The sequence below is a fragment of the Pyrgilauda ruficollis genome, unplaced genomic scaffold, assembly GCF_017590135.1.
Source record: "Pyrgilauda ruficollis isolate IOZ18807 unplaced genomic scaffold, ASM1759013v1 scaffold91, whole genome shotgun sequence".
Classification (NCBI taxonomy): Eukaryota; Metazoa; Chordata; class Aves; order Passeriformes; family Passeridae; genus Pyrgilauda; species Pyrgilauda ruficollis.
Window position 1 is genome coordinate 1,238,626 of NW_024531155.1, and position 21,520 is coordinate 1,260,145.

Sequence of the window (21,520 nt, forward strand, 5' to 3'; positions counted from 1 at the left end):
GAAGATTTTGCTTCACCCCAAAAGAGGCAGAAAGCTGAAAAGAAAAATACAATCTAAAGGTCACTTTGTCTTTATTTGTATCTGAATGCTGGATAGGGAACTACTAGTTTTAGCCTCTACAAAGTGCCCTAGATGTGTCTGTTATCTTCTCTATAGAAAAAAAACATCCGTATTTCCTGTGAACTTGCAAGCAAAAATTGTCACATTGACAAAAACAAAAGCAAAAAAGGAAAATTTGTATGCCCCATCATGGTCCTAATGTGCACAAATGTTTCAGTGATTTTTAAAAGTGTTTCTTGGAAATGTGTCTTAAGCAGAATTGTAGGGGAAAAATTAAAAAATTGGAAACCTGTTGGCATTATGGAAATGGATTAATTTTGGTATAAAAATAGCAATAGGAGCAAATTATACTTTCATAAGTCCATAGGAACTCAGTGTTGGAGCATCCAAAAGAAGTGTTGCAAGCAGTGTAAATGCTTGAGATAGATGTGAGGGCCACCTGCTTGGGAGTGAGTTAGAGGAAACTTATGTAAGTTTATTATGGTCCATCTAACTGTTGTCATGAATATATTTTCAGGAGGAAATTAAATTTATTATGCAAAGATAAGATAACTCATTACCAGGTTTTTGTCTAACAATAGATGCAGGATTTAACTTCAGCTGTTATTTCTAAACAAGAAAAAAACCCGTAGTAATGGTGATAGAGCCTTTTGCTGCTTGAAGGCTCACTTGTTCTTGGCCAACAATGATCAGGTAAAGCTTTGAAAAGCACTTTTTGGGGAGCAGATTTGTTGGTGCTTCCTTTGCCTTTCTTGAAATGTCTCAGCACCCTCAGTGAAAAAAAAAAAAAGCCATTTTTCATCTGGGCCATATTGCATTACTTCATCTGCAGCAACAAAACCCAGCTGATGTTCCCTGTGATAGAACGATGGAGGAACTCTTGAAACCATGCAGGGATTCTTCCAGGACTGCTCCTTTTCAGCCAGCAAATTCAAAGCTTGGGGAGGGCCTGACTTTGCATCTGTCATGAATTTTACATTGTTCTGTTCTTTCTTGTCGTTTAAGGGATGCAGGTACCACAAGACAGTCCTGTTTGTGCTTTATGCTGTAGCAAGGCAGTGGTAATACAAGCTGGGGGAAAGAGAGGTTGGTGCCCAGCATTATCCTCAAATTGATGCCATGATGGACACTTTGTAAAAGTGATTTTCAAGTAGTGACTGCAATATTTTTGTAGCTTTAGGGTTCCTTAAAAATCTGCAACTGCAGCCACCTTGCACAGTATTTTTTGGATTTTTTTCTCTCTTCTTGGTTGTTTCTTAATTTTTGAGTTTAATGCAGAGAATAAAAGTAAATCCCAGAGCTTTGTAATGCAGATGAAGATTATCACAAGGTATCTCATGGTTTGCTCAGAAGTCTTCTGTTGTAAAAGAGAAGTGAAAATAAGTGTGAGATTTGATGCAAAGATAGAATGTGAGAGCAGCTTTGTGTTTTCAAGTCAGCTGTCCTCCCAATCTTTTCTTTGCCCTGACTTTCTCCTCTCCTTCTGATTGTCCATTTTTGAGCAATGGGCTCAGTCTTAGCAGTGAAGGGGGCTTCAATTTTTTTTCCATGTTTCTCTGTGGAGTCAACTTTAAAGTTCATATTTTACCTGTTTTTATTCTTTTCCCAAACCCTGGCATTTTTATTGTTTCTCAGCAACCTTTTCAAGTGGTGCTGTCTGTTGTGCACTTGCACTACTTCTGTGCACAATATTAATGTTTATTTTGGTGGGCTGTGCAAGCACTTCACTGAAGTATTTCCAACTTTGATGGTTGCTGTTTTCAGAAAGAGCAGCTTAAGTACTGTGCTGCTGATAGAGAAAATCAGTTGCATTCTACTTTCTTCAATATCAAGGATTTTAAATTACCATAACATTACTGCTTTTTATCAAGCTCCACAGAAACATTACACATTTGCAAAGCCTTTGAGGAGAAAAAAATAGGAGCATTAATTGATAAGTTTTTGTATTGGAAAAGTAGACTTTTCTGCTTCCTCTGTGCATTTGTTCTGTCATTCAGATTGATTATGTGCAGATATTTGGGGCTTATGAAACAAAAAGGACATGACTCCCTCACATGTGTAACTAGAGCTTTCTGTCTTCTTTGTATTTTTGTGGGGAATATAGGAAAATGTTATGCCTAGAAAGCAACTGCTTATCTCAGTTAATAGTGGATGAGTCTGCTCACAGTAAAAGATACACCCTGAACCAAGAGCAGACAGGATGCAACGATGCAGGGGGTGACAAATGAAGACTGCGGAGCCAGTCAGGATCTCTGATACCTTAGATAAGTTGAGAGATATCTTACTCAGGAACTACAGTACCTGGAAGGATTCCACTGTTTATTTTAACTGACTTACTAGAAATAAGGATTCTGGCCCTACAAATAAAGCCTTTGTGGAAGCAAGTTGGAAAGGGAGTAAGATATATAATATTTGGAGCACTGCAATTTTGCATAGTCAATATATTTTTGAGCTTGGGAACCTTTCACAGGCTTTTGGCAAACAAGCTTGCAACAGAGCCATAATTACATATTTCATAAAAGGAGTTCTCAATTTTTAAATACAGTGTGCTTGCCAGAGGTGATGGATGAACATGTAAGGGGAAGACTCCAAAGCAATAAAATGCATCTTTGATGATGGGAACACTGCAGAAATAGGAAGACTGTATAATAAGATAGATAAATGCAGACAGAAGAAGGAAAGAAAATTTCTTTGAGCAAATAAATTTTTTAAAGCAATGTTTGCATGATTATCTGACCTTATTACCTTGTTTCTGAAGAAATAATTTCTTGAAGTTTTTGTCTTTTAGACATAACCAAACAGAAATAACCTTACAAATGGAGCAAGCTTTTCTGACATTCCTGTAGAGCTGCATGCAGTGTATTTACATCTTTGGTAGATGTGGTGTACTTGACAGATCTCAAAGGAAAAAGCAGTAATTCACCTCAGGCTGGGAGCAGCCAAAAGTTACCTGATGATTGTTTAGTGTCCCAAGTCTTTCTGAGCCAAGTGAGATGCCTTGCTGTTGGACATCTACATATCATCCTCTTGCCATGAGCTCACTTCAGAACTCTGGTTACCTTCTCCACTGTTTCTTAGTCAGTTTATTAATTTTCTGGTTTGGTGGCCTGCAAGCAGCATTTATTGAAAACGCTCTAACCACCACTCTCTCTTTTCACGGATTTCTGTTCATTTAATTTTTAAATTACTTGCCTGGTTTCTCCTTGACCCATTTGTGTGGTGTCAGACTGTCTGAATAACCAAAATATAACCCTGACATACACTTCCAGAAGAATGGAGGGAAAAGGAATTTTGACCTTCCATGTTAAGGCTTATCAGCACCTCTCAATCCCATCTCTACATGGAATACTTTTTGCAGAGAACAATATATTCCGTTCATATCCGTGGGATTCCATCTGACCATAAGGATCTGCCCGTGTGGATTTGGTTGCTTCCAAGGTCTATGGAGGCGAGAAGATAAAACAGGGAAGCAGCTGTTTTAACTGAGCTACAGGATGTGAGAGCATACAGTAAACCAGCAAAGGTTATAAACGTGAATTTATCTTCTTTGAATGATACCTCAGCACACTTTGTTTGTCCTCTTCACTTTAATAGTGGCTTTATTCTTTCCATTGTTTGTATGAAGAGATAAAGTTGGGCATGGCATTGGACAGCATACTAAAACATAATGTAGCATAAAACACTGTGAAGCAGTAATTGACAAATACGTGAAAGTAAAAGAAAATAAATAATCACAATATGAGAGTCCAAAACCAGTCCCTGGGGAGTTCTTGAGCCTGACAGCCACCAGCAGTCACAGGGCTGATTGGGTGGGTCCAGACAGTCACTTTTGTACTCGGGTCACGCCTCGTCCTCTTCTTCAGTTACAGCTCCCACCAGATATGGTGTCCTCTTTCCAAGCATATCCTGACAAAAGTCAGGGTAAAGACTTTTCAGAAGGGTGCTTAACACACTCTGTATTGATATCACTGGATGGAGAGGAAAAGATTACTTACTGAACGTGAAAACTGAAAATACATATGTGTTCAGAAGTATGCCCAACACCTCAGGAAAGGGGTAAATGCAGTGCTTTGTTTGCCAGAAATTAAATCTGTTTGGAAGACAAAGAGGAGGCACAGAAAAATGTTTCTGCAGTTGATGTTCTCATCTCAGAGAAAATACAAATGGTGGCAGTTCCTAACCTTCTTGGATGATCAGCTCTTCACAGCTGCTCATTATGAAGCTGACCTGTGGCTAGAAGGGGAGTGATACCAGGTGATGCAGGAGGGCAGGAAAGGTGTCCATAAAGAGGTATTTCACTATATTTATTAAGTCTTACCTTTACATGAGATTCTTAGCTCTTAAGTGTTCTATGCAAAGTTATTTCAAAATAATTTTATCACTAGCTTTGTAATATCTTGAGTCTTAATCCTTCTGTTTCTTTTTAATATCATACTGGAGAACATGGAGGGCTTTAATTTTACTGAGCATATTTTCTTTTAAACTCCAGAACTCACACAGAAATGCAATCTATTGCTTAATAATTTTAATATAGCTTTGTCTTGTATGATTTTTCAAACATAGGAGTTTTGGAATTTGCTGTGGACATTTCAAGCAGAAATCTTGTATCAAGTCCTTTTTTATTTTCTCTCTCTTTTTGTTTTCATTTTAGTATAGGGGATGTCGTGGTAAAAGATGGATTTCTGTGAGACATCTTTCACAACAGTGATTTATTATTTAACATTAGTTGGTCTCAGTCCACCTTCTTCCTGGCCACTGGGTAGGGTGTTCTTTAAGGCTGAGAATACTGACTGCCTGGGAACAGGGTTTAGGCATGCACAGAGAACACTGTGCACAGCCCAGTATTGTGGTCCTGGAGCCCCTGGGCCTGTACTCACTTCCCAGAAAACACCATTCCCTGGCATTCATTAGAGCCAGAGCCCAAGGAATGAATGTAGGAGTTGACTCATGTGACTCTTCAGGTCACTGGTGAGGTCAGGTGCCATGTTCTGGGAAGATTTCCAGACCAGTGCATGGACACACAGCTCCAGTCTCCAGGATGCAGTCAAATCTTGCCCAGAGGGTAGGATGGGTGGAAATAGGTGGTTTTCCTTGGAGCTGAGAAATCTTTCACAAAGTGCTGAGGCTCCTGTTGCAAGAGACCAGCTCTGGTTTGCCATGAGCAAGCTGAGAAGCTGCTGAATAGAAAAAGCACTTTGGTGCAGAGAGAAGATTCAGTCAGAAGGAAGAATCACTGTAGTTATGACTCCACAGATACATCTTTCAAGTAAACAGCAGTACTTTCAAAACACCTCAGTGTCCTCTTTTCATCAATGAAAAATATGCAGCTGCTTTGCAAGGGACTGGCTGTCACCAGTTTGACAGAATCAGAAAGCTGCTATTTTGCCAGCTTCCCATGAGCTTCCCAGGACAATCCCTCATAGGGAAGAAGATATTATATTTCTTAAGAGATAAAAGAGGGCTGATGACTAATACTGAAGTGAATTGTTAAGAGACTTATTTACTTAATTGGGCCTGCTTGTTTGGTACATGTCCCAATTAATTCATTTTTTGTTGTGACCATATTGAAGCAACCTACACCCTTGTGACCTTCTCTTATAATTATTACTATTTTCCTCTTTTGAAGCACAGTTTTGATTATGTACTCAAAAAGCTCTGCTGAAACATCTGTAGTGCTACCACAGAGTCAAAATTTTCCATTGTTTGGAACTGAAGGGTAGCAAGAAAAAGAATCCTTCTTTATTGAAGTTCTTAGGGGTTATGGGTCACTTACAGCCCTTAGGGGATGGGGGGGGGGGGGGTCTTCTTTTTTAATTTCACAAAATGAGTATTTTGAATAGGCAGAACTTGTTTTCTAACTAGAAATTTTTTAAAGAAAAATGTGTTGTTGGATGGTAGCACTCAGAGGTGGCTCAGAATTCCTCTCGTGTGAATATTGTACATATTACAGGGTCACAGGAGAACAAAACAGCAGTGGAGAAAGGGGCTGGCAAGTATGGCCAGCCCTAAATTTGCTGAGATTGCTATGTGGACTCTGCCCCAAATGAGGCATTGTTTTTATTATTGCTTAAATTAAATACAGTATTTGACAGCTCTTTGCCTAAACCACAGTGGAGTTGTGTGAAAAGCTCTCTCTGAAGGAGAGACTCTCTCAGCCATGGCAGTCACATCTGCAGTGGTAGCTGGCTGTCAGTGAGGGGCTGCCAGTGCAGGGGGAGGGTGTTTATTCCTCAGTGCTTCATGGGATGAAGATTTTGCTGTTTGTACCAAACTCCACCATGTTGACTTAGGCTCACTATAATGTTTTTGAAGTCCTGTCCCCAGCTCCTCTCCCCCCATTTGCCTGGAAATGCCAGCCAAGTGGTTTTCCTCCATCAGGGCGTGTTCCCACGGGCTGGTGGAGCTTGTTCTGGGCAGTGATCCCAGAGCAGTGTTGGTCTGGGGAAAGGTGCTCTGCCAGTGCCATCCTTCCTTCCAGTGGAACTAGAAGAATTACACCAAGCCCCTCACTGCTGGCTGCTGTGTTTAAAAAGTACCCTTGTAGTTCTGTGCACCTCTTACAACAGCAGTCCCTTCTCCTCAGGGAACGGGACCCTTGCACAGGGTATTTTTTCACTCAAGACTTGCTGATGCTCTTTCTTTTATTGTTTTAAGTAGTACACCGCTTTCTCCAGCCTCTACCTGCTTTTTGCTCCATTCTGTCCAAATCAAAACTCCCCATGCTTTCAACTTCTTGAAGCATTGTGTAACCTTTTTCCCTCTTCTTCATTCCCAGTCCCTTTCTCTTGACTTCCTTACAAAGTGTTTTCATATCTGTGCTCTATGCTCTGTGGGGTTTCTTTTTTTCTGTATTGCAGACTCTGTCTGTTACTGAAACAATTAAAACCACTTATTAAAAGATAACAGCTCACTCTGGGTCACAGTTTTTCAATGGCCTTCTAAGCTGCTGGGGATTTTGATGCCAGAGGACACTGGTGCTGGGTAGAGCTTACCCTGGATGCTGACCCTATACTGGGATGCTGTGTCCTTTTGTTTTAATGTTTGTCTGAGCAATCTTCTGGTCTTCAGAGTCAGACTGCTCATGTGTGTGTAGATGAGGCACTTCAGAACATGGCTTTAGTGATGAACCTGGCAGTGTTAGGTTAATTGGTGGACTTGATCTTAGGGGTCTTTTCCAACCTAAATGATTCTGTCATTCTATGTAGCAAGAATTCCTGCCTCAGTAGAAGAGAAACGATCTGAAAATCTTTATTCAGCTTTGAATAATAATCTAGTGTTAGGTAGACCATCTCAGACCAGGCTTCTTCATGCACCAGGCAAAGGTGGCTGACTGAAAAAGCCAAAGGAGTGGTTCTTCCACAAAACCACAATTAGAGGTTAATGCTCACTCTTGACTTTCTCTCTGTACATAACCTGGTTCTCTCCTTGGCTGTGCCTATGTCCAGAACACTTTGGCTCAGCGTTCTGCTTTAGAGTGTGCGTGAAAGATGCTGTATGAAAGATTCATTTCCTTTCCAGCAATGGGAGTTTTCTTTCTAAATGAACTCATGTGCCAGATCACACAGCACGCCGCCAAAGTGCTGCATTTTATATGACGCCTGCAGGGCTCTACTGAATGAAATCTGCAAGTCTTCAGAGTTCTGAAGATGGCTTTGTGTTTTTTGGCATAGAAACAGAAAAGCTGGGGCTGGAGGTGGGAAATGGATTGCCATCTTGGAAATTTAACGACCAGCTGTTTCCCTGTGACGTGTGTGGAAAAGTGTTTGGTCGCCAGCAGACTCTGTCCCGGCACCTCTCGTTGCACACAGGTAAGGCAGGGCTTGCCTATGGCTGTCACAGCACTCGGGAATTCCGTGGGGTTTGGTTTGGGGAGGAGAAGGATGGTAAGGAGAGGAGTGTGTGAGCCATCCTCAGCTCACCTGGGGCAGAGCCGAGCACAGGAGCAGGACACAACATCAGAGTGGGCTTAGGGAGTGAACGTTTCATTTCTTTGCAGCCTATGTGAAATTCCTTCTTACAAAACCTGTCGATTCAAGTTTGTCTGGGTTCCAGCAGATCAGACTGTAACAAGCTTGGTAATGGAGTTCTGAAGAGAAGGCACAGCCTTTGTTTTTGGACAGATTTGGGGTTTTTTTGACAGAAATATCATTCACCTGATGAACTTTTCAAGTGTCACTGAACAACAAAAGATTTGGCCTTTGTGTTTTAGATCTGTGAAACTGAAAGGATTGAATAACTCATTCATCATACAGTTCTGAGAGGAACAGGGGCTGTTCTGCCCCATATCAACTTTCTTGAAGTGAATCTGCTTCAAATCAGCTGAGACAAACAGAGTTTTTATATGGAAGATGCACTCTGTCAGCCTGCTGAGGTGTACTGCATAAAATAACACTTGGAAGCAAGAATTTCCCATGTAGTGCTGAGAAATCCTGTTGGTATAATGCCAGTGTATGCCAACACAGCCATCCTGACAAGGCTCAGATTCTCCATGGTCTAGTGGGGTTTCCTTAGTCCTAAGCTGCTTTATGAAATGCCTTTCCCCTCACACTTGTAGCATTATATTTCAATTTTAGAGGAGCAGACCCTCAAAGGAAAAGGTTGTAAAAGCAGACATAATGTTTGGTTATTTTAATCAACCCTTCGCAAAATGCAGCCTGGTGCATGCACAAAAACTGTGCTGCCAGGATCTAGAAATGATTAATTTAAAATAAAAAAGAGGAATATTTAAAATTGTGAATCATCAGAAACGCATTATGAATTAGTGTATTTTTTTTGACTGTTCTTTGAATGAGCTTTTTCATTAGTTCATTTTTGGAACTGGACTGATGATATGCAGTGTTCCCCTTCCTCCTACCATCAAATTTTAATGCGAAATCATCAACTATCAGCTCTCTGCAAGCGATTGCACGGGCAATCTCAACATTAAGTCCAAAAATCAAATAAAAGATGCTGGGTAAAGGAAGTAGTTGCAGACTATTGACCTGTTTCTCCACTGGCTTTGCTGCAGCTCCCAGAACAGCAGTTGCCCCAGTTTTCCAGTTTATAAAGTTTTATATTACCCAACTACAAATGGTAGAGCAAATTAAAAAAGCTTGCCCTAAACTACCTCAAATTAGTTGGGTTTTTTTTCTGAGTAATTGCTGTGGACTCCTATAAATTTCTAAAATGTTGAGCTTCCAAAGTACCTCATCCTGAAAGCCGCTGGGAGAAACCCAAAGGAAGGCACACTTGGTTACTGGCAGTTTTCAAACAGCTGGCTTCAGACTGAGCTACACACTCACATCTTTCTGCTCCCTTTTTCAGAGGAGAGAAAATACAAATGCCACTTGTGCCCCTATGCTGCTAAGTGCCGTGCTAACCTGAACCAGCACCTGACTGTGCACTCGGTGAAGCTGGTGAGCACCGACGCCGAGGACATCGTCAGCGCCGTCACGGCCGAGGGCAGCGATGGAAAGAAGCACCCTTACTACTACAGGTGAGCACCCAGACAGGGGCTGTGCACCAGACACTGCCTCGTGTGCCTGCTGAGGACATGGGACAGGGCCACCCTTCTGGCACTGCGGGCTTGGAGCCATGAGTGCAGCATTTCTCTTGCCCGTATCTGGCTTAGGATGAGCAGCGAACCCCGGCTGGCTGCTCCGTGCTGTTTGACTTGGCTGGCCATGGGGAAGGGCTCGGGAGTTTGCTGTGGGGCTGGGTTTTTAAGTGCCTTTGTGAGGCAGCTGGGCTCTTAGAAGCTACTCTAACTTTTTAAGCAGTGTTCCTTTAATTTTTGTGTTTGGAAACATCCCATCATGTACAGGGATTCACAGCGAATCTAAAGCCTGGTGCTTCCAGTCGCCTCTGATTGTTCCTTTGTCTTCAGCCAAATTCATGAAATCAAATAGCTTAAAAGTGTTATCAAGAATTGTTATATCAATCTACACATTTCCTCTAGAGGTAAATACATTTTGCTAGAGGTTGCTAGAGGTAAATACATTCTGTGACCAATATGGTGAAAGAAAGAAAACCTTCAGGAGAATTTGCCTGAAAAATTGAAAGGAATTGCCCAGATAAAATGGATATTTAGGCATTCTTCTTGTTGTATGCACTGTTGTGCACTCTGCAAACTGTGATGTGCACTCTAGTGGCCAAGCAGATTACCAAATCACTCTTACTTTTAGTCAAAGTGCCAAGAGCAGATTTAATTACAAAATCATAGAAGTAAGAAATAAATGAGACCTGCTGGATTAGATTATCTAGTGCTTCCCCTTGGGAAAGCAAAATAGTGCCCTGGAGTATATGCCTTTTCCAATCTTTCTGGCTTGTTTTAAATGCTAATATCCTAATCTAAGCAAGAGGAGGACTCTGCAAAGAAAGTTAAATTAAAGGATCCTTTCCACTGCCTCTCAGTATCACTGTGTTTATGTGCTGGCTGCAAAATCTGTATCCCTGCTAATTATTCGCATAGCTGAAGACTGCTGTTTTCCAGTCAAGCATAAGAAATGTTTGAACCCATTTTTACTTGCTTACACTGAAACTGCCAGGCAGTTTTGCACAAGATCCCAGTTTGGCATGGGAACCATTCCAGGGCTTGAAAATCACTCCTGGAGTGTGCAGCAAGCTCTCTGTTTGTCAGTGTATCAGCTGTACTAAACATCTTGGCAAAGCTGCAGTGCCTCTTATTGCCCAAAGGAATCGGTTAGGTGATGCACAGCATCTGGAATCTGTAGTTTTTAATTAACTTTATGATTATTTAGCATCATTATAGCATGTACAGGATTGTTGCATTGTGCTTGCCCTTAATCACATTGGCATGGCCATCAGTTCAAAGGCAGTTCACCAGACAAAAGAGTTTTGCAGTGAACACTGAGCAGCAAGGAAGAGCAGAAAACTCTGCTGTGGGTTTCCTCTTACAAATTTGGGGAAAGGCAATAGGCTTCTGTTTGTGGTGTGGTTTTTAATGTTTCTTTTACTCTTGAATTCTCTTCTGCCTGCAGCTGCCACGTGTGTGGGTTTGAGACAGAGTTGAATGTCCAGTTTGTCAGTCATATGTCCCTCCACGTGGATAAGGAGCAGTGGATGTTCTCCATTTGCTGCACGGCGTGCGATTTTGTCACTATGGAAGAGGCAGATATGAAGGCTCATGTCAACAGCAAGCACACAGGTGATGATCCCTGTCTCCCAGTTGCAGTGATCTCTGTCTTCCTTGCTTTTTAGGTGCAACCTTCACACTTCCCATTAGCACTCTGCTTTCACTGAAATGCTTGCTAATTAAGGCCTGATCTCTCAAAGTTGAAGTGAATTGGAGTCCAGCCAGGCAAATAATCTGGTAGTGCAGATCAATTTTCAAGCTTAGTGAAATAAATGAAGGACTACTTAGCCCTTCTTCTTCCTATTCCCCTTATCCCCCAGATCCCCTCTCTTGCTGGAGTCAGTCAAATATTTCATTTGTTTTTCTGGTTTACTATTTCATCAAAATCCCGCTTTGACTTCAGCGATGCTAAGGTGACTTTGAGGGCTAATTGTGCATACCTGGCTCTAAGTCTGAAATAAACATTTTGTTGAGCTTTGCTCCTCACTGTGTTTGCCCCCCCAGTCCATCAGTGTGGAATTTCACGCTGATGTTTAGTTGACACTGTGATTCAGCAATACCATAAATGTACTTTATATTAAATAGCAGAACAAGTCGTGCTCGCTCCCTGGTCCTGCTCACTTAATAGCCAAGGATAAGAGCAATAGCAGTTTTCAAACAAGCTCCATATGCTTAGTCCAACTAATGAAGTCTGGCATAATTTAGGGAGAAGAAAATTGGAATCTTCTTAATTTATTTCTTTTACAAGACCAGGCAGAAGCATTTTTGCTGCCACAAACTACTCAGAGTTGTATTTACAATATGGAACCTGACTGCATCCAGCACAACTTTTCCATCGCTAAATTGCTTTTCTTGTCCTACCAGGAATAAAATTGGGAAAACAGGAGGGATGAAGAAGAGGGGAGAGAAGAACACAATTGTTTGTGTTCACAGATACATAAGTTAAATGAAACTACAGAAATATGAACTACTGGAAAGCTCTCAAGGGGTTTTATGCCAGCAGAGCTCTCAGCACTACTTCACTTCATAAAGAGGAGTTCAAGTCAAATGAGAAACACCACCCATAGCTATGTGAAGAGCCTCAGAGCTCAAAAGTGAGCTGTGCTCTGCTGTATTCTCCTATTGTGGCTAAAAGATTGAAACTGCTACTTGTCTTTTGATGATAGGCAAAACCCCCTTGTTCTTCCTTCACCCAGCCCATGTGAGCCCCTCAGCTGGTGATTCAGCCAAATGTTCACACATATGGCAAACACAGGGTAAAAAATAGAATGAATTTTCTGGGTCACTTGACTCCAGTTCCTTATCCTGTGATGTTGCCAGGTCATAAAGGGACTGTTTGTGAGGATATGGCATATGCCTTCAAAGAAGTATCATTGTTTTAAATGAACCATTTCGAGAGACAGGCAGCTGTAGACTTCTTGCATTAAAGATTAGGGACCTTTTTAAAACTTCCAGTGTGTGTCGTAGTGATAATCAGAGTACACATACATTGTTCTTGTCCAGAACTGCCCTCTGTCTGAAACAGCAGTCCTCCTTTTCCTCCCTCCACCTTTCATCCCTCCTTCCACAGTATTTATTCCCTTAGTACATTTCTGGAGAACAACACTCTGCCCTCTAAATGTACACTGAGCCTTTTCCTATATGGAACACAGTTTTTCTGCTGTACCAATCCCTCACTGCATGTGTTCTTGTTGAAACCCCTGTTCTGGACACATGCAATCACAGCTGTACATGCTGAAATGAAATAAGCAGTGGTGGCAGTACAAACCAGCAGCATCTACTGGGAATAGGTCACACAATAACATTCCGTGATCACATTTACCTTTCTTGAAGGCTCCCCAACACTGATTGCTCATATTCATCCCCTGTTCTGCTCCAATTCTGCTTTTGTTTTCCTTGACTGTTTCCAACCTAAGCACTTCTCATTTGTAGCAAAAATTCTTGTTACTGGCCCTTCAGGTCATAACCTTGTTCTCTGTGCTATTAAATTTCATTCCATTTGTATTACTCTTGTCCCCAAGGTCAGTGAATCTTTCTGTATGATATCCAGTCATCCTCCCTATTGGCAGCTCAGGTCATCAGATTTCATTAGTGCATTCCTACGTTTTTATCTTAAAGGTGCCACTCAGTTTAAAGTTAAGAACACAGGTGCTGGTGTTTGCAGAGGCCTTGGTCAGGGGATTGTATCACGTGGAGAATTTTGAAGTTTTAGTGAAGTCTCCTTTTAATATAGCTCTCATTGAACCAGGACATGGGTGGGAGGGAATGATTTGCCCATCCTTGCCTCGTTGGCTCATGGCAGTTCTCATATGGGAACTCTCTCTCTTGTTCAGTTCTAGTGTGTGATAGGACTTGGGATTTGGACTTAAACATTTATTGCGCACAAAAGGAAGCTCTGATGCTTTCTTTCTTGCTTCCATAAAGAAGCTTTATCTCTAGGTCCAGTCAAATAACATGCTTTTCAATTATCTTTGAAGGAGATCCTAATTAAAACATACAAATCTTGAGACCTCTGCAATGATTACTGAGGACGCTCTTCAGTACAGTGAGGGAAATTATTCTCCTTTGCCCTTCATCCCAAATTTACTCACTGGACCCACATAAATGGAAAGGTGGGGGAAGTTTACCTTGGACCAGTAGGTACTTTTGGTTTCTACCTCTCAAACCTACAGAAATTCTGTTCCCTTTCTAAGTGACAAGCTTTTGAACTCAGAGTAATCAAAGTGTTTTCTTGGGGTTTTTTTCAGTACAGTAATGAGGCAGAATTGTATGTAGGTAGAAGGTATGATCCCTTCCCTCTACCATCACAGAAATACTCAATTGCATGATAAACTGAGAGATGTACTGTGGTTAAACACTAATAAAAAGGAAGGAGGCTCAACAGTGTTTTTTTTAATCAGCTCAATTAATTTCAGACTTATTTTGAATTAACTCTGAATATAAGTACTTCCTGAAGTTTAAAACAGAATCATGGAGACTCCATCTAATCTGCTGAACTAGTTATTGTTCTTTGTTTTTCAGCTGAAGAGAGGAAGACACCCAGTGAGTCTAACAGTCCATCTTCATCTTCACTGTCAGCACTGAGCGACTCTGCCAACAGCAAAGAAGATGCAGATATAACCCCAAAATCCAAGGGGTCAAACAACCTACTGGTCATTTCTGTAGTGCCTGGTAGTCAGACCTCAGTGAACACTGAAGAGAAGTCAGAGAAAGGTAAAAAGTTTAACAAATACAAACTCTCACTCTCTATGCAGTCAATCTGGCCACAGTGTAAGGACTAAGTTCTGCTGTTCTATTTTTCAGGCTTTGAATGTGTTTTCTGTAACTTTGTCTGCAAAACAAAGAATATGTTTGAGCGTCACCTGCAAATCCACCTGATCACACGGATGTTCGAGTGTGACGTGTGCCACAAGTTCATGAAGACACCTGAGCAATTAGTGGAGCACAAGAAATGCCACACTGTCCCCACCGGTGGGCTCAAGTAAGGAAAGCAAGTACACAAACTTTTACTGTGTTAAGCACCTTAATACTGTGGGGATAGGACAAAAGGACAGTCAGAAAGGGTTGGTTAACTAATAATCCAGATTTGGGGCTTCCTTGTATTTAGATGACCCAAGGCCTGTCCTTCAGGCTTGCATCATTACAGCAGATTGGTAACCTAGCAGCAGAGGAGCTCTAGCAAACTGTGCTCCTTTCCCCATTCAAGTCAAAGAGGTGACAGTATGTGATGGGTCCTACAGAGAATGAGGCAGTACTGCAAAGAGCTTTGGGCAAAATAAGGGTTTTTTCCAAGGCATCAGAGCAAAAAGAAGCACCCAACACAGGTTCTATTCTGCACCTGGCTCAAAGAAACTAAATCCTGTGCAGCCTCTAGGTATGAAGTTACAGCCTTAAAGGTTATAGTCTTTGTATACTCAAATCCAAAGTCATTTCTCTCCAAGAATGAATAATTTGGATGCTTTCTGCTTTGTTTGCATGCCCCACAACAATCACTGTTGTATAAATTTACATGTAATGAGTAATACAGTCTTTTAAGATAAAAGCTCTTTGGTTTTGGCTGTGCTGGTACCCTTTGAGGTCTTTTGGTGCAGAGCAGTGTTTCTAGAGAATGAGCATTCCCTTACGTCAAAGTCTGACCCCTGAGGGCAGGAGGGACTGCTGGGGCCACATGCTTGTCTCTGGGCAGGCAGTGTGATGTTACGGAAGGGGCACATCCCTGGCCTCTGTCTGGTCCAGCTGCTGCAGGAAAAAAGGCTGGAAGCACTGGGAGCCCAGCTAGGGTTCAGCACAGGCTCCCAGCTTCTGCTGCTCTCGCTGAGCAGGCTGATGTTGCCGGTGCGCTGTGGCTGGGACACAAGGAGCGCACCACGTCCAACATTGCCACGTGCGGCTCCCTTGGTTTGTGCTGCAGCTTTGGAAAACTGGTCCTATTTGCCAGGCAGCCTCTGGTCTCCAGCTCAGTAGTTCCACAGACTGGGATCTGTGGTCACTTGAGATGAGATGACTGAATCTGGAAAGAAGACCAGATTGAGAAACAAGTACTGTGTCAGAACGACGGGATGTCTGCCTTGGAATACAGACCAGTTGTCTAACGCACATTTGGTTTAAGCTGCATAAAATCTGTTCTGTTTACCAAGGAAAAACCATGACCATAATATGACTCAAATCTTCCCGACAGATTGGGTGTCTCAGTCTATATTCCTGCCCAGTTCAAGTAATAATTAGGTATCTTGAAAGCTGCATCTAAGAAAAAGCTCTGATTTATTTTTTTTTAAGGCATCCAGAAGAGCCTGAAGAGATCTAAGTAAATTGTATTTTTCTGTCTCCTGTTTGCTGTGGGGGAAGAGAAAAAAAACATGGTTCTTCCAGCTCCAGGTCAAAATCTGAGATTCTGATCCAGAGAGCACCCAGCCCAGGAGAGGTATGTGTGCATTGACAGCCAAGTCCTCTGGTGAAAGAGATAATCACATTAGAAGCCTCAGTGACAGGCTCCCTCTCTGGATCAGAGTACTTGATGTGCATCAGGAAATGTGTCCAGGTGTTTTAGTATCTCTTTGTCCTCCTGTTATTACTCACTTTCCTCAAAAATCTCTTGATTAATTTGTAGATGATTATTATACCTGTATGTGCAACCAGATGTAGCAAGGAAAACACGCATAGGGGGAGAGAGGATCTCAGCTTAGAAATTATCCAAAATGCCAGAACACAATTAGCAGACCTGCTAAACAGTGAGTGCAGATGTGTGGCAGCTGGGGATGCTGGAACACTGTAGCCAGCTGCCTTAGTTGTGAGTTTTTATCCAGCCCTGCTCTCTGAGCTCACCAGTTCCATGTGGAAGGTGCGTGCTTGGTTCAGTACAGCAGAGACCCCTGGCAGGGAGCTGTCCCCACCAACTTTCTCTCAGCGGCACCAAGCAATTGTTTTGGGTGTGTTTTGGGTTTGGTGGGTGGCCAGGCTTGTTCAGCATGCAGCTCAGGCTTCTTTCCAAACTTTCATGATTCCCTCCTCTACTCTTCTTGATCCCTCCTGGCTCAGGAACTGGGGTGAGGCCCTTTGCCATGTCCACCCAGGCCAGACACTCGCTGCTGTGAGTAAGAAGAAGCCACATCCTGTTCCTACACAGGAGCAATTCCTGCCACGGCAGAGGCGGCTTTGGCAAACACTGCCAAGTGCACACCCCTTTCAGCATGGCTAGCTCATCTCCCAGAAATGGGAGTCCCTACAAATCATCCTAACAGCGTGGCTTTCAGCTGCTCCTAGCAGGATACCCAGCAAGCTTATTGTTCATGGTCACATAAAAGGGAATTCCTAAGCTTTTGCTGTACGTGTGGTATTACAAGTTTATTCCATCTTTACTTAAACAGCTGTTTTCATACTCATCTGTAAACACTCACTTTAAACCACTTCTTAATGGAAAAAATGGCCAAAGTGACTTCGTGCAAACACTAGGAATCGTTACACAAAGTACCTGTGCATCAGTCACCCACCCTGCACTCCCCGGCCTGCTTTGGGGGAAGATCCCATCAAGGTAAGCCAGAAGGTTAAAGGGATGCTCCTTCAGAGTGAATCAATGTTTTCCAAGGAATGCCATTAAAAGGGCAAACCTCCCTTAAGTAGAGATGTGTCAAGGTGAAGCAGATATTGGAAAGAGGCTTCACAGGGAGAACTGAGTGTCTTTTTCTCCTCCTTAGTAGGTCAGAAAGGGGCTGAGTGCCAGGGTTAAAGCAGGAAGGCAGGTCTGCCAGCTGAGTGACTCCTCTTTTCTTTGTCCCTGCCCTTCCTTGCTGTGTTGCCAGGTGCCCGTTCTGCATCTACTCCACGAACCGCCCCGCAGCCATGGAATGCCACCTGAAGACTCACTACAAGATGGAGTACAAGTGTCGGATCTGCCAGACAGTGAAAGCCAACCAGCTGGAGCTGGAGATGCACATCCGAGAGCACCGCCTTGGCAACCATTACAAGTGTGACCAGTGTGGCTACCTGTCCAAGACGGCCAACAAGCTGATCGAGCACGTGCGTGTCCACACCGGCGAGCGCCCTTTTCACTGTGACCAGTGCAGCTACAGCTGCAAACGCAAAGACAATCTCAACTTGCACAAGAAACTGAAGCACGCTCCACGCCAGACCTTCAGCTGTGACGAGTGCCTGTTCAAGACTACCCACCCTTTTGTCTTCAGCCGCCACGTGAAGAAGCACCAGAATGGGGACTGCTCTGAAGAGGAGAAGAAGGGCCAGTATTCAACTTCCAAGGAAGCCAGTCCGCTCCTACCAGTGATCAGCTCCAGGAACCTTCTGTCACCCCTCTCAGTTATGTCTGCCTCCCAGGCCCTGCAAACAGTAGCTATGTCAGCTGCACATGGCAGTGGGGCAGAGCCAAACTTGGCAGTGAAAGCCTTGGCCATCAACGGCACTTCCCTGTGTTTCGATAAATACTGGAACTCAGAGTTTGCCCACCTTATTCCTTTAACAATGTTTTTCCCCAAAAACCACTACGATCTCACATTCCATCCACCCAGACCTCAGACTGCACCAGGAGGTGCCTCTTCACCTAAACACTCCTTCCTTGCCTACCTTGGACTAACAGAAAGGGCAGAAACTGTCTGAGGGCAGTTGCATTCTGTACCAAAAATCCCCCAACAAACCCAGCAGGTTATACATTGCTGCAAACGTAGCCCCAGAGGTAACGAACACTTGTACTATATCATTAGTAAGGTTTAGCAAATGGCTCTGTGTGTATACTTATTGCATTGACATGAAAGCTGCTTTATTAAATCTCCAAGAGGTGACCTACTACATACTTCTACCTTCAGAGGCATGTTCCCAGTACTCTTTATCTAAGAAACTATTTTGTCTTGTTAAGCTGAAAAAAAAAAAGAGTGTCCTTATTGGCAATCAGCACTTGTAAGATGACATATTGATGCATTTTATTTTTGGGCTTTGTGTGCGTGCGGGTGCGTGGAAGAGAGGCTGCCTGTAGTGTGCCATGACATTGCTTTTGCACATCCCTTGGATTGGCTTCTTTAATCATCCTTCTTTTCCCCTTTCCACACACTGGCTCCCTGCCTTCCCCCTGCCTCCCCCTGAACTGTGGAGCTGTTCAGGAGCAATGTTCGGGGCGGGGCAGGGGGAGAGCTGGTGTATTATTTCAGTGCTGTTTGCAGCTTCCTTTAGTTGTTTGATGCCTTGTATTCAGTCGTCAAGGTTTGAGGATTTGGGGTAGAACTGGTGAGGAAAAAAAGTTGCTTTCAGCACTGCAGGATGAGAGCATGACAATGAAAAGAGTGTGTATGTCCACACACTTGCAGTGTGTGCAGCCTACACACCCACCAGCTCTTACACAGGTGTGACAAACACCTGCCTCTGGGCCACAGCATACATCTTTTGTTTTAAAAGGGCATATAAATATTAGATATATAATACTGTATTATGCAGTGGTTACCTTTACTTTGCAGGAACAACTTGTATAACTAGTTCTATGGTGGAAAAAAAATCCAACAAGGGGATTTAAAAAAGGGTATGGATAAATTCTGGGTATAAATACTCAGACTAAAAAAAAAGGCAGTTTTGCACAGTGCTTTAGTCTTGCACTAGTTTGTTTCTCACTTGCAAAAAAAAAAAAAAAAAAAAAAGAAAAAAAAACAAATTTTGGGCTGAAGTTAATAAGACTGTTTATTTGAAAAGGTACCAGTAACTTCTTTGAAATATAAAGCTATAAAAAGATGCTTTTGGAACCATAAAGGTCTCTTTTATACCCTCAGTATTTCAATTGTATTTGCAAATTTGACAGTCCTCTCGCTCCCCTCCATATCATCAGTAATACTTTATTCCTTTCTGGTGATGGCAGATAGAGTGTGTCCTGCTAGGAAGCTGACTTTGTACTTATTTAATGCTCCTACTTGTGGTCATTAAAATGACATGTTATATGTAGCACTTTATTGCAGGAAGAAGCAAATGCAGATTGGTTGTATAACCTTTGTTAATCTCAAAATGCCAAGAGTGATCTTAATGCAAGAGAAGCTAACTGATTGTTAATTGATTTCTGTTCCTTAGACAAAGTAATATGTGGGAAGAAAGACTGGGATTAAAAGCACTCTGTTTTACAATTGGAAGTATGAAATGTGAAGCCTTTCAAAATGGTCATGTGATGTACAGGAATGCCTTCATACTGAATTATTGTTTTCCGTGGTGTCTCTTGGGTTTGGATATGGCTGTCTTTTACAGCTATTAGAAGTGTCTGACCTAGCTTTTGCCACAGTCCCCTCCCTGTCCCTTGGCCAAGCCACTGTAGGAGGTGCCCTGAGTCACATCTTTCATGCTATCTACCCACCCTTGTGCTGTCCTGAAGGAACTTCCTCTACAGGTTGTTGTGGGATGGGGGGATCCAACCACCCCAGGAGGAAAGCAACAACCCGGTTCAGGAAGGCATTTCTTGTCCACAAGGGCTCTTAGCCATAGGGACAAGTAGAAATGTAACTCAATCTTCATTAGTTCTTAAATGAAGCTTGTGTAGAAGGACTTTCTGGATGCAAAACTTGCATCACTTTAACCTGTTTGCAAGATTCCTACATTTGTTTTGTACTGAGATGGCCAAACATTCTCCACTGTCATGACCAAATTCTTTTTGTACGTGGAGGACATCTGAATCCATGCGCTCCTCTTACTGGAAGCTAGTTACAAGGGGGAAATATCCAAAATCATAGCAGGTTATCATTTGGCATTATTAATTACAGGACAGAGAAGTCTCACCATTTGTTTACATTCCAGCAGACAGTTTTGGTTCTGATGAGCACTTGGCAGGTCTGCCTATGCAGTGAAGAGAACCCATCTGCTCCAAACTGCGTGTAAACCTCTGTAAACAACTTACCTAACTCAGGGCCCTGCTCAGCATGCTTTACTTCACCAGAGCTCCTGCTCACACCTCCCTGGGAGCACAGGCAAAATAGAAAATACTGTGTTGGGAAGTACTCAGAGCATAAAATAGTTACTGCCTTGACAGCATGAAATCTGCAACCTGTATCCAGCAGCTCTACCAGTTCTGTAAAACACGCTCCACACGCGCATCTCTGACCACGCCACAGAAAACCAAACACTCCCAAATCCAAAAGCTTGTTTTTCACACCAACTACAAGTAAGGTACAGCTGTCCAGGAAGAAGAAGAAGGAGGAATGTTACAACAGTAGGCCACTGTATCTAAACCAAATGGCAGTTTAAATGGGGCTGGAACTTCCAAGAATGAGCTGCCCGCATGCGACCGCCACATGTTTTGACCATGGTCCACTGCAGCAGTATCTGACCTGGCAATGTTTAGTGTACCTGGGAAATTTGTTTAGCACTTTGGAAAGGATAAATTCATCCTTTCTGGCAAGTTATAGAAGTTTTCTCTGTAAGGAAAAGTGTGTTAGGAGGTTTTTATTTTTTTAAGAAAAAAAAATACCCTATTTATCAGAGCTCTTGCATACTAAAATAATTTGTTTGCAGTTCAAGACTAAAGACAGGAATGTTCTCCAGAGGTTCCCCCTACTGATTAATGACCAACAGTTCTGATAAATTCCCCCCACCATAAAGGTAATTTCATACTGGTTTTCACTATGCATTCTTTAATGAAAGCTGGCGTGATTTTCCATTCAGTAATTCAGTTAAAGTTCTCAGCACTTTTTTCTTTCTTCTTTTTTTTTTTACTTGTTGTATTATGTTCAAATATCATTCTGTCAAGGTTTGTGTACATTAATAAAAATTTGTATTGTATAAAGCTTTTTGCATTACAAGGCTGTACAGGGTCATTTTGACAGTAACTGGTATATTTCTTTGCATCTTATGTTGCATTGCCAATTTCTAGTGTATCCAGTTTGGAAGTACAATATACTCTAATTAAAAAGGTTGGCTACA

At 42.4% G+C, this 21,520-nt stretch overlaps 1 protein-coding gene across 3 annotated transcripts in view; it reads left to right on the top strand.

Annotated features, from left to right (window-relative positions):
- Positions 1–21,520, top strand: part of ZNF827 (zinc finger protein 827) — a 99,823-nt gene extending 78,303 nt beyond the window's left edge. Inside the window, exons 9-16 of one of the 3 annotated variants that reach the window (XR_005956974.1) lie at positions 7,731–7,868; positions 9,364–9,535; positions 11,040–11,206; positions 14,156–14,347; positions 14,438–14,615; positions 15,911–16,055; positions 16,999–17,162; positions 17,431–17,572. Coding sequence is in view for 1 of the 3 variants with exons in the window: in XM_041489230.1 (XP_041345164.1) it covers positions 7,731–7,868; positions 9,364–9,535; positions 11,040–11,206; positions 14,156–14,347; positions 14,438–14,615; positions 17,431–18,238 (1,655 nt within the window). In the remaining 2 variants the exon portion in view is untranslated. Of the gene's footprint in view, positions 1–7,730; positions 7,869–9,363; positions 9,536–11,039; positions 11,207–14,155; positions 14,348–14,437; positions 14,616–15,910; positions 16,056–16,998; positions 17,163–17,430 lie in introns of all 3 variants that reach the window. The other 2 variants (XR_005956975.1, XM_041489230.1) reach the window with 2 other exon arrangements.